Raw genomic sequence first — 12,902 nt, 5'->3', positions numbered from 1 at the left:
TGGGATTTTGAAAGAGGGAGTAGCTCTTCCTCAGACAGCAGCCAGACAGCAGCTGCCTCCCCCTCTCTGCCCTGCTGGCTTGAGACTTACGTGTTGCAACAGTTAGTTACACCTTCATCACAAGTACACTCCTCGCAGTTCTCCGTGTTCCACTTTGAGTTCCGCGGGTGTGTGACTCCACTGAGGTCCTTGCATTCTAAAATAATACAGGTAGCATCAGCAGCGGGGGCTCAAAGTCACGCAGCCAGAACAAGGCTTGTAGGACACTGGGGCCAGCCCATGCCCTCTGCACCCCACCCAGAGAGGGAGAATCTCAGCGATTTTAAAGGCATATAAGAAAAGTGCTCACCTGTTCACTCATGGCTCAATTTCAGTCCTGTCCAACTCACACCACTGATCACGTTTTCTTTTCTGTTTCTTTTTTTTTTTTAACTGATTATGTTTTCTTACAGCAAGATTAAATCTATCCAGAGTTTGTTTCAGAACAGACATTTCAAGAAAATATAAGCCCGTCCCTCTTTAATCAGAGAGCTATTATGAGCCCAGGGGTACTTATGGTGAATTTTTTTCTGCTATATGATCTCTGGATAAATGTCTCATTTCTCCTCTTCCCTTTGCTTTGGTTTTCAACCCCAAATGCACATGTGAAACATCTTAGACATTAAAAAAATTGTAAAAATCTATGCCTGGGTCCCAACCCAGAATAATTAAATCAGAATATCTAGGCATGGGGCGCAGGCTGCCATATTCTTAGAAAGCTCCCCCAGTTGGTTCAAATGTTCAACCAAGAATGAGAACCACTGGTCTCCATCCATGGTGGTCCATGTGTGCTTGAGGGACCAGCAACATCAGCACCACCTGAGGCCACGAGACATGGAGATTCTCACTCCACTCCAGACCCACAGAATCAGAATCTGTACTTCAATAAGATTCCCAGAGGGTATGCACACACATTTAGAGTTTAAGAGGTACGAGAATAATCAATGACTCTCAACCCTAGCTGCATGTAGAAGTTAATCAAGAAGCTTCTAACGGTGTAGCTCCTATCCCAGAGATTCTGATTTACCTGGTCTTGAATGGTCCCTGAGCACTAGCTTCAAAAGTTCTCCAGGCAGTTCTCATACAGCTAGGATTGAGAACCACTGTCTTATATAAATGGCAAGCTGAAGTCCTTCATTTTACTCCATTTTTATATCTGCCCTAACCCTCTATCTCGTGTAGATTGAAGGGCATTTATCTACAACAAGATATATCTACCAGGATGCAATCAAATAACATAGAAAAGCTTGGACTTACCGTTAGATGCAGGGTTCTGATTAAGTATGACATAGCACTGGGCATCGCATAGCGTTACAAAGGTGGCTAAAACCACAAGGCTACCCAGAAGAGCATTCTGTAATGTAAAGAAGGGTCAGGGAAGAAGAACAAATGAATTCAGTTGGTAATCATTGACTGAGTATCCTGTATGGAGGTCCCTGCTGGGCTCTTACAGGTGGTTTGAAGGTAGAGCGTCTACCTTTCAATAATCTAGCAAAGGAACAAGATCTATACAAGTTATTAAAATAAACTGGGGAAAAAGCAAAATGTGAGGGAAAAGTCATAGAGCAATAATGTTAGTGTGCTAATTTATTACAGAGGAGGCTCAGGAAACCCTCGTGGATAGGAGATTTTTAGCTGCTTTGCAGAGCATATATAATTTAAAGGACAGAAATGAGGGAGTGAAAAGAGTTTCAGGAAGATAATAAAACATTGACAAAGATACAGAGACAAAGAAAATGCAAATGAAGACTTGCTGGAGCTAATTGGGTTAGTTAGAGTTCTTGGACCACAAGGCTAAGAGCTTCATTTTCCAGAAGATAAAGTTATGATTGATGGCTGATGAACATATCAGCTCATCTATGCTGATACTGGATCTGTAGGACAAAGGAAAGTATCAAGCTGCTCTTGTCATCATTTTGAGATGAGCAAGCTAAACAAACAAACAAACTTTAAGGTGGGAATTTCCAAGAACCTTTTAAAAAGGAAGATGGAGTGAGGGTACTTATTCTGTAAGATGTCTAAAATTAATTGACCTGATGCTACTTGAAGTAGTGTGTTAATGATATAAGAATAGAAATACAAAAAAAGAAAAAAAAGAATAGAAAGACAAAGGGAACAAAAAAGAAAACACAGAAAAATATATTTATTTATAAATATATATAAATTCATTATAAGATAAACTTAGGATTTGAAATCTGTTGAGGATAATTATTTCCTAAATGGTATTAGAACAAATGGTGAGCTATTTGAGGAAGAAACGAAGTTAGTTTTCTACTTTTGTTCCCATGATAAAATGCATTCTAAAAGGATTCAAAGGTTACATTTTTACAATAAGATCATAAACTAATCACAAAATATAGGCAAATACCTTATTCTAAGCATAAAAGGAAAAGAAATAGATTTGAATATGTAAAAGTTGTAAGTTATAAACAAAATTAAAAAGCAATTACCAAATTTGGAGAACAACATCAATATATGAAGAGTTTCTATATATCAACAGGAAAAAAAGAAGCATCCTTAGTTGAAAAATGACAAAGGAAATAAAGTGGCATTACACACACACATGCACAGACCCTAATAGAAATGATGAATAAATACATGAGAAAGTTCAACTGACAGATAACACAGGAAATGTAACCAAGTAGATAAAATCATAATAGGATGGCAAGAATAATTATTTAACTTCTAATACCCAAAGAGAAATAGAGGCATATATGGGAAGTAAAATGCACAAGGTTGGTTTGTATTGGAACAATTTTTATGGAGTTAGCCTTCATCACTTCTAAGTATTTTCACTTCAAAGTCTTGATGCTAAGAAGAATGGCACAGAGAAGGAGATCAACGTCTCCTCAAGGATGCTCATGGGAAAATGGAAATAATCAAAATGCTCAGGAACAGGGCTGGTTGAAAATATGATGATTCAGAAAAGAAACTGGTCAAATGAGGAGGTAAGAGAAAAAGAAATGACATGAGCAAATGATCACTATATATCACTAAGCGAAATAACACAGGTTACAAAACAGTTTGCTTGGTGTGATTCCTATAATGTAAAAATATATATTGAGAGACTGAAAGTTTTGTACCACATTTTAACAAGTCATTTTTGAGCTGAGGGATCATGACAACTTTATTCTCTGAACTTTTTCCCTTATTTTCTAAATTGTCTACAATGAAATGCATTGATTTTATAACCAAAGAAATAAATCAGTTCTTTTAAGAAACCCTCCATACATTTAGCTCACACCAGGACTTGGGAAGCTGCACCTTCTCTCTCTGTTTTACTCTTTTTGCATAATCTTCAGCTTAAGATTATTGTGGAAACCTGAATTTTTTTTCTCAAAAAAAAAAAAAAAAAAGCCAGCCTTGTTGACAAAATTTCTGCTCTCTTCATTCTCTTCATCCAGAAAGGGGTCTTCTTCGGAGTGGGGGAGGGGGTGATCACAGGAATTTTGGAGCTCTTGTTTCACCAAGTCACAGAACAGAGGTTTTGGTGGACATGAGCTGCCAGGGCTGCAGCCCAGGGTGAGTGAGGAGCGCAAAATTCCCAGATCCCCCACAGCTCTAAGCAGGGGCCCCTGATTGAATGACTGGGGGATGGAGTCCAAACATGGTGACAGTGGGAGAATCAATTATTCAGTTTTGAGATCAACCAATTGACATTATCTCAAAAATAGCTTGCTACTGGCATGCTTCCCGCCCCTCGCCCCATCTATCTATCTCCCCTGTGAAAAGAAAGGTTCCCCCACTTGCATGGGCATGAGAATCACCTGGGTTGCTAATAAGGAACCCCCAGTCTCAGGCTCATTGAAGAAGGATAGGGTCAGGGCCTTTGAATTTTACAAAGTCCCCACGGTGGGAAGCACAAGAGAAATGATCAAAACCAGTGCTGCTTCAATGTGCATATGAATGCCTGGGAGATTTTATTAAATAAAATGCAGACTCTGCTTCAGTGGAGTTTGAGTCCCCATTCTAACAAGCACCCAGGTGATGCCAATGCTGCTGGTCTGAGGACCACCCCTGAGCAGAGAAGCTCTAAAATTCCTTCCTGTTCCCATGTCCTAGTCTTCCACCTTCCCTCCCTCCCTTCTCTGCTTCCTTTCCTATCTTCAGTAAACATGAGCCCCTGGTACATGCAGGCACAGGAGACAGTGCAGCTATAAGGCCGGCATTTGTTATAATTTCTAGATGGTGTGGCTTCGTGTCCTGCCTTGAGATGAAGCAGGCTGGTGGTGCCCCTAGAAATTGTGTCCTTTTAGGTAAGTTGCTGCTCCTTGAAGAGTCTTGCCTTGTGTGATCAAGAGTCAGGTGCCTTCGGGTGGGGGGAAGGTGTCTTAGATTGGGCAGGGGCACTGCTGGGACAGTAGTTTACGAAGTTCACTCTGAGGCTGGAGGAGGGAACCAGGAGAATCCCACCGTTTTTCTACTATTCCCAGCTCTGTCTCAAGACAGTTTCTGAGGTGTGGCCCGAGGGAAGATCCTCTCCAACCATCACTTTCTACTCCTGCCCGTTGGCCACTTCCTTCCTCTTCCTTTGCACACCAAGAGCAGCCCAGTTCATTCCCTTTTACTCACTCTAGGAAAGGATACTTCGAAAAAGATCAAGTTTGAATTAAAGACAGAGAGGAGGCCTAGGTGAGTTTTTACAGATTTTGATGCAAAATTTTTTCTTAATACAACATGAGACAATGAAAAGGGTGTAGGGTGTTTGTTCCTAAATTTTGCTGAACATGAAAATCACTTGCGCAGCTTTGAAAAACCCTGATTCTCAGGCCTCGCTGTATACCAATTAAATCAGAGTGTCTGGGATGGGAGTCAGGTATCAGCATTTTTCACAGACCCCCAGGTGATTCCACTGTACAGGCAAGTTTGGGAACCACTGGCCTAGAGAGAGGGTCTCCTGGGTTCACATCTCAGCTCCCCCAGAGGCTCCTGGTGAGACCCTTGTGGCAGCTTCTTGCCCTCCCCAGGCTCAGTTTCCTCATCTATAAAATGATGCGGTGCTGTAGCTCTGAAATTATATTTAATTTCACAAGTCACTCACTCAAAGCCCAAGAATTAGAGACATGTATGAAATCCAATTGAATCCCCAAATTACTGGAAGAAATAACAGCTTTGACTTTAGAGAACAGAGATGTGCTAAATTCATGAAGATGTTCCCAACCTCCCAGACATTCATTCTTCTACACATTATATCGCAAGTTATCTATAGAAGATTCATGACCAGGTCACATTTACCCTAAATAGTATCCAGTAGAACCACACATCATAGCATATTAAAATAAAGAATATATATATCCCCCTCCTTTTTTTTCCGGTATGAAACCATTTACCTACCATTCTGATGAGCACGAGTCCTTGCAGGCATGTGCATCCAGGGAAAGTCACGCTGAACTTATAACAGAGATGACAGCTGCATGTTTGGCGACATTTGAAAAGATAACACGCCAAGGACATATTCAGTGTTTACAGAGGGTTGACTATCAACAGGAAACTACTGTTTCAGATGATTTATGAGTTATTTATAAGTCAGGTCTCCACCCCAATTATATGTTTACCCTTGCTGTTCCCACCCCTGATATGCATCCGCCCTTGATGTGAAAGAGAAGAGGAAGAGCACTCCCTTTCCTGAGCCCTCCCCTTGTGCTGAGGGGGTTGTTAGGTACAGGGCATGTTATCTTATTTGATTTCACAGACAAAACAATGGAGGCTCAAGGATGCCAATCACACAGCCAGGTGGTGAAGCTGGGCTTCAAGAAGGGGCATAAGAATAGTTCAGTGGTCAGCCCAGCAGGTACACTCAGGGTCTATTTTGAGAGAACAGAAATGCCGCAAGCCACTCTCCATGGCTTGAGGACACAGCACCCTGCAGCCAAGTTTTCCCTGGACAACCTGGACTTTCAAAACTCTTCTTCAGTCTTGTTTTTGCTCCCGGCTACATCAAGCAAGCCTTCCTTCTCTTTGTTCAACCATGATCTTCCGAAAAGACTTGCATTCCCAGGATGGCCTTTGAGAGTGGCAACAAACAGAACTTCCTGGTATATTTGAGGGAATTACCATTTTATTAGTTTGCTCGGGCTGCCATAACAAAATACTTCAGACTGGGTGGCTTAAACAACAGAAATTTATTTCCCCACAATTCTGGAGGCTAGAAGTCTGAGATCAAGGCATTGGCAGGGTTGGTTTCTCCTGAAGCTTCTCTCTTTGGCTTGTAAATGGCCGTCTTCTCCTTGTGTCTTCACGTGGTCTTCCCTCTAAGCACATCTGTGTCCTAATCCCCTCTTCTTATGAGGACACCAGTCATATTGGATCAGGGACCAGCCTAATAATAACCTCATTTTACTTTACCTCTTTAAAGTTTCTATCTCTAATATAGTCACTTTCTGAGGTACTGGGGCTTAGGATTTCAACATATGAATTTGGGGGTAACAAAAATTCAACCCATAACACCATCTTATCCCCAAATATCACCCCTACAGCTTGCCACAATGCCTAAAATTTCACCCTGCATTTTCCTCTACCCAGAGAGGCTCAGGCCTCTTAACCAATTGGCTCTCAAAGCTCTTTAGAGCTGGCCACGTTGATGCTTTCCAGTGCCATCCTCTATCTCCCCTACAATAAGTCTCACCACCCCCAACTCCGCTTAGGGTAGCTCTCCTGCTCCCTTAAGGGACCGCCTCCGCTCTCACCAGGGAGGCCTGGTGCTTTCACCTCATATATTTAAATTGCACTGCTGCCTCTAAGTTCCTGGAAGTCAGGGGGCACATTCATCATGGTTCATGGCCCCTCGGTTTCTTTTGAAACACCAAGTCTGAAAGATTTCACATGATGTACATCCCATCACACCTAAGTAGTATCTAGGACTTTCTGTCCTGGCACGTTGTCACAGGTGTGCGACCTCAGTTCCACAATCAGACACACTGAGCCAGACTCCCTTAAAGAGGATGCCTGGAAACTGCCATCACACAAAGTCCTCTGGGAATGATGGTGGTGGTGGATACTGCCCCTAGAGTGAGAGCGTCCAGCGTCTGGTGTGCAGCGTCAGTGCACGAGCGGCAGTCACTGTGACCAGAGGCAGTGAGGTCTTGCTGGAGCAGTGAGGTTTGGGGAGGCTATCTGGCCTCACGGCAACTGAGCCTACGTCTCTGGCCTTCCACAAAGGCTGTGAGCTGCCTGACATCTTTAATAAATCCTTTCCTGCTCACACAGACAGGAACAGATTTACTGTTTGCAGCTAAGAACTCTAGGACCAAGTTAGTGACCATAACATTCCCATCCATGTTCCTCCCAATGACTGACCCAGTGCCTGGCACAGAGTGGCCATGCAGGATGGAATCACACCTAATAAAGAAGATGCGGTACATATGTACAATGGAGTATTACTCAGCCATTAAAAATAATGAAATAATGCCACTTGCAGCAACATGGACGGACCCAGAGATTGTCATACTGAGTGATATAAGTCAGACAGAGAAAGAGAAATATCATTTATAAGTGGAATCTAAAAAGAAATGATACAAATGAACTTACAAAATAGAAACAGACTCACAGACTTAGAGAATAAACTTATGGTTACCAGGGGGGAGGGTGAGGAAAGGGATAGTTAGATGTGACAACCTAAATGGGAAAAGAATTTGAAAAAAAATAGATACATATATATGTATAACTGAATCGCTTTGCTGTACACCTGAAACTATCACAATGTTGTTAATCAACTATACTCCAATATAAAATAAGATGTTTAAAGAAAAAAAAAGAATCACACCTGGTGATTCCCGGTATTCCAGAGCAGGAAAAAGATCCTGACATTGGCAGGCAGCGCCATAGCTAGAAAGTGCTCATCTGCTGTTCAATAGGTGCTGGGAGAAAGGCAGTCCCTACCTGTGCCCAAAGGAGCCGAGCTGTGGCTTCTGATGGGGGAGGGATGTTGTGAGCGGGTGTGGGGGCTGCTCACGAGGCGGGGCGGGAAGGAACACTAAAACGAGCACTCCTCAGATGGTGTTGCAGCCAGCTCTGTCCAGATCTGCCTGACCAATTTTCACTGTTTGATCCTATTTCAAATTTCATCTTTATAGACTGAACAGACCTTTATGTATTTATTTTTAGACTTTCACACACACACACACACACACACACACACATGCACGCACACACTGTGGTAGAAAAAAAAAGAACATGGAGGTAAGCAAAAGAAATTCTGTGAAAAAAAAATTTTTTTTTTTGGTCCACTCTGTGCAGCATGTGGGATCTCGGTTCCCTGACCAGGAATCAAACCTGGGCCCTTGGCAGTGAGAGCATGGAGTCCTAGCCACCGGACGACCAGGGAATTCCCTCTGTGAAATTTTTAGAAAAAATTCTGTGGTTGTCCTGTCCAAAGAGATGTATTGTCAACCACATTTTGGAGGCATTCCTTTAAGAGATTTCCAGGTATATTTTCACTTAGGAAAGGCAAAAATCATAAGCACTTTTTTCCAAGATAGAACATTGTACATAACACTATATGTAGGCTATAGAATGTCATCATACAACCTGCTTTTCTCATTTAGCAATGCTATGACCATCTTTGCATATCAACAAATATAGGTCTGATCACTATTTTAATGACTACATTTTATTCCATGGAATGACTGGGCTCTCATTTACTTAACCTCCTCTTATTGAACACAGGTTGTTTCTGACTTTTTTAAACATTAGGAACACAAATCTAAGAATTTTATCCTTTAAATAAAATTTTCCCCACACTTATGCTACTTTCCGTAGGATATATCCATAGAGGTAGAAATGCTGGATTGGAATATCATTTCATTATTTGCTAATTTGAAAGGTGGGAAATGTTACTTTGTTTTAATTTTCTTTTCTCTGATAATTGTCAAGGCTGAACATTTTTGATATATTTACTTGCCAACTGCATTTCTTCTTTTGTGGGTAGCCCGTTTACTTGTTCTTTTACCTATTTTTCTGTTTTGATGGTATTTATATTTTTATTCTGGTTGAGTAAATAGGCTCTTAATAAGTTAAAGATATTAGTCTTCAACTGCCACAAATGTTACAAATATTTTCCTCACTTTTTCATAGTCAGAACACTGACTCTGGAGATTGAACTAAGGAAGAAGAAATTTTCCTCATTTCTATTTTTACCTTTAAGTGATATTTTGACATATAGAGGTTTTAAACTTTAACTTAGATCTATCCAGCATTCACTGTATGGTTCCTGCTTTTATTTATGTATGATTAATAGCTGGAAAGGTCATGAGGATTCTTTTGAGGGTGTACCACACTTCAGAACATTTTACATTTGAATAGGTAATGCATGTATCTGATAAAAACATTTTTTAAAAAAGCCTCTCTTCCACTTGTCTCCCAGTCTCTCAGTTGCTCTAGCTAGAACTCCTGGCTGTTACCGATTCCTTAAATATCCATCTTCCAAGAGATGGTCTACACATACATGTGTGTGCGCATGCCTTCGGGAACGCCATTCATAGCATATAGCACACGCTGTTCTGCATTTTTCTTTTTCCTCTGAATGCTCTATTCTTTTTAATACCTGCCTCATATCCTACAGTCTGGCTGTAGGATATCCAGTCTCCTATTGATGAGATGGCTAAGTAGTTTCTAAGTTTTGCTCTTACTAACCATGCTACTACAAATATGCATTTGAGCCCCATTCCCATTAAAAAAAATTATCTTTAAATAATTTAAGACTCAGAAGAAGTTGTAAAAATAGCACAGAGTTCCTGTGTATCATCAACCAGCTTCTGCCAATGATAACATCTTAAATAACCATGGATCATTTTCAAACCTACAAGAAATTGACATCGGTACAACGGTACAATAATAAAACTAAACTATAACTTTATTCTGGTTTTATCAGTTTTTATATGCACTTTTTGGTGTGTCCAATTTGCATTTAATACCATTCTACTTGGCTCTCTGGGCCTTTTCCACTCGTGTTACTTTCGAAGCACAGTGGGGTAAGTGGAGGCACCCTGACACACATGACATCTCACACTGGCTTTGTCACTTACCCAAAGTAGCATCAGACATAGCCTAACCTCTTCATAATCGACAGTCTTCACTAGATGGCTTTTATAAAGGTCCTCAATACATTTTCTATTTCTTTTCTCTCTCTCTCCCTCTCTCTCTCTCTGTGTGTGTGTGTGTGTGTGTGTGTGGTATAGCAGGAAAAGTCTAGCTTTCATACCACTTCAAAAATATTTTACAAATTTGTTCCATACCTTTCCCCATAAAGGTGGAAATGATAAAATATAAACAAATACGCATATAACAGATTGGTCCAAGGGAAAAAAGATTTCAACTAGGCCAATGATTCCACAGCTGCCTGGGTATGTGATCCTGGGCAACATACTTGAAAGAAGTGGCACAAGTTTCCTAGCGCTTGAGAGTACCGGACTTCCCTGGTGGCGCAGTGGTTAAGAATCTGCCTGCCAATGCAGGGGACATGGATTCGAGCCCTTGTCTGGGAAGATCCCACATGCCGAGAAGCAACTAAGCCCATGTGCCACAACTTCTGAGCCTTCATGCCACAACTACTGAAGTCCATGCAGTTAGAGCCTGTGCTCTGCAACAAGAGAAGCCACTGCATTGAGAAGACTGCGCACTGCAATGAATAGTAGCCCCTGCTCGCCACAACTAGAGAAAGCCCACATGACTCAATGAAGACTCAACACAGCCGATAAAAATAAATAAATAGGTAGATAGATAACTTTATTTAAAAAAAAAGAGAGAGAGAAAGTATCACCTAAGCATGCTTAGGATCATGGGCTCTGCAGGCAGACAGACCAGGCCTGGAATCCTGATTCCAAAATGTGTACTATGCGATCTCTGGCAAGTTACTTAACCTCTCTGTGTCTAACTCTTCATCGATAATGGGGATTATTATAGCACCTAGTCTGTCGAATTGTTCTGAAAATTAAGTGAGGTAAAAGTACTAAAAGTAAAGTCAGATCAGGTCTCTCCTCCAGCGGCTTCTCATCCTGCTCAGAGGCCAGGCTGGCGTCCTTCAGGGCCCATCAGCTCCTCTATGACCCTTGTCCCCCAGCCCCCTGGCCTTGTCTTCCCCACAGGCCACTCACAGGCTCCATCCCTGCTGGCCTCGCCCTCCTTGCTGACCCCCAGACACCTCCAGATCTTTGCCCCAATGTCACCTTCTCAGGAGGTCCTTCCCTGAGTGACTACAGACCATCTCCCCCACAGGCCTGTCCTCACACTCCCCTCCTCCCCACCTTCCCTGCTTTATTTCTCTGTGAGGCACTGATTATCGCCGCATCTAAGACACAGGTACCTGTTTGTCATTGTCTGCCTCCTCCCAGCTAGAATATCAGCTCCTCTAGGGCTGACACTTTAACTCTATTGTTCATGGCTTCATTCCCAACACTCAGAAAAGTTCCTGGCACAGAGTAGGGTCTCCACAATATGTGTTGAGGGATTGAATAACAACAAAAAAAGAAGGGCTTACACAGTTCCTGACACCTGGCACATGCTCCATACATGGAGCCGCGGCTGTGCTGCTGCTGTTGTATAAACTGAGAACAGTACTAACAGTCACCGGGCCTGCTGTGACATTTAAAATAAACCACGTATGTGCAAGGGGTTGTAGACATCGTAAAGTGCTATGCAAATAGGGGGTGAGTGTTATTATTACAAGGCTGTTTATTGATAAGCTTTTTACTCATTAGAGACTTTGTTCATTGTTTGGACCGATCCTTGGGTCTCAACAGAGCTCACATCCCGTCACAGAATAACCACATACAGATTAGTTTGTCCCCAACAGGGTGCGAAGCTTCTGCTCCGTGTTCTGCGCATCCAGCTTGCCGTTATAAACACTTGAGAGGGGTACACGAGCTCTCCACCTTGTCCCAGGAGTGGGTGCCAACCTCTTCCTCCACTCAAGTCACTGCTGGCCTCTGGGTATATTTGCCACGCCATCCCAGCCTCCAACTATCCGGAGAGAGAATATTCCATTACTCTCCTTTGAAATGGACTTTCGAGTCAAGGAGTGTTGTGCCAGTGTATTTAATATTGTTGTAGTTTAAAAGGACAATGTGAAGACACTGTTCAGGGAAGCCGGTTTGCTTGGCAGACAGGTCTTTATGGGCCCTTGTGTCCTGGTAGGGTTGCAGTGTTCTAGGCTGTGAAGCTCTGCAGAGAAAGCTGGGTCTACGGACAAAACCATTGCATGTTCTGATCTGTGAACCCACAGGGTTGTACCAAACTCCCAAGAAGTCCATATGTGAATGTTGCCCTGACAAGGTCCCTTTATCATACTGGGCAGCATGAAAGGGAAAAGGAACTACACGTGTGGGGAGGCTGCCCTGCAGCAGCCCTCCAGTGGCCCCGTCAGAGGGGTTCCCTGTGGGGTCTCTAAGTATCCCCACTCTGCACACGAGCACAGAAGACCCTCTCACTATCCCACAGCTCGTCAATGGGAGTACCTGGATTGGAACTCAGATCTGCTGGCTCCCAACCTCGCTCTCTCCTGTATCTTCCCTCATCTGTTGGCCATAGTCTCTTCCTTTAGAAAATGCAGCTTCAGGAACTGGGTGAGTGCAGAATCAGAGCAAGGAGATTTAGTGTAGACGCTAAGACAGAAGTAGGTTCTAATCTAAGTTCTGCCCCCAAAACCTGGGGCAAATTTCTTAACATTTCTGATCCATATTTTTCTCATTTATTAAATAGGGGTGATGATCTCCATCTCAAAGGGCTGGCTTGAAAAAAGAATGAGACGTATGTCTAAAGTGTTCAACTCGGTGCCAGATAAAGGGTGATGTTATCTTTTTTATCATGGGAGCATAGTTAGTGTACAGTATGATATTAGTTTCAGGTGTACAACATAGTAATTCGACACT

At 42.4% G+C, this 12,902-nt stretch overlaps 1 protein-coding gene across 2 annotated transcripts in view; it reads right to left on the bottom strand.

Annotated features, from left to right (window-relative positions):
* The window catches only part of MSMB (microseminoprotein beta), a 44,061-nt gene that overhangs the window by 1,827 nt on the left and 29,332 nt on the right, over nucleotides 1-12,902 (bottom strand). The window contains exons 1-3 of one of the 2 annotated variants that reach the window (XM_057735824.1): nucleotides 5,374-5,511; nucleotides 1,297-1,393; nucleotides 91-196 (exon numbers count right to left, since the gene is read on the bottom strand). In XM_057735824.1, coding sequence (XP_057591807.1) covers nucleotides 91-196; nucleotides 1,297-1,393; nucleotides 5,374-5,493 — 323 coding nt within the window. In that variant the 5' untranslated portion in view covers nucleotides 5,494-5,511. Of the gene's footprint in view, nucleotides 1-90; nucleotides 197-1,296; nucleotides 1,394-5,373; nucleotides 5,512-12,902 lie in introns of those variants that run through there. The other variant, XM_057735826.1, reaches the window with a different exon arrangement.

Source organism: Hippopotamus amphibius, chromosome 5 (genome assembly GCF_030028045.1).
Source record: "Hippopotamus amphibius kiboko isolate mHipAmp2 chromosome 5, mHipAmp2.hap2, whole genome shotgun sequence".
NCBI lineage: Eukaryota > Metazoa > Chordata > Mammalia > Artiodactyla > Hippopotamidae > Hippopotamus > Hippopotamus amphibius.
The sequence above is the reverse complement of the archived record's forward strand: the minus strand, read 5'-3'. Positions and strand labels throughout refer to the sequence as shown.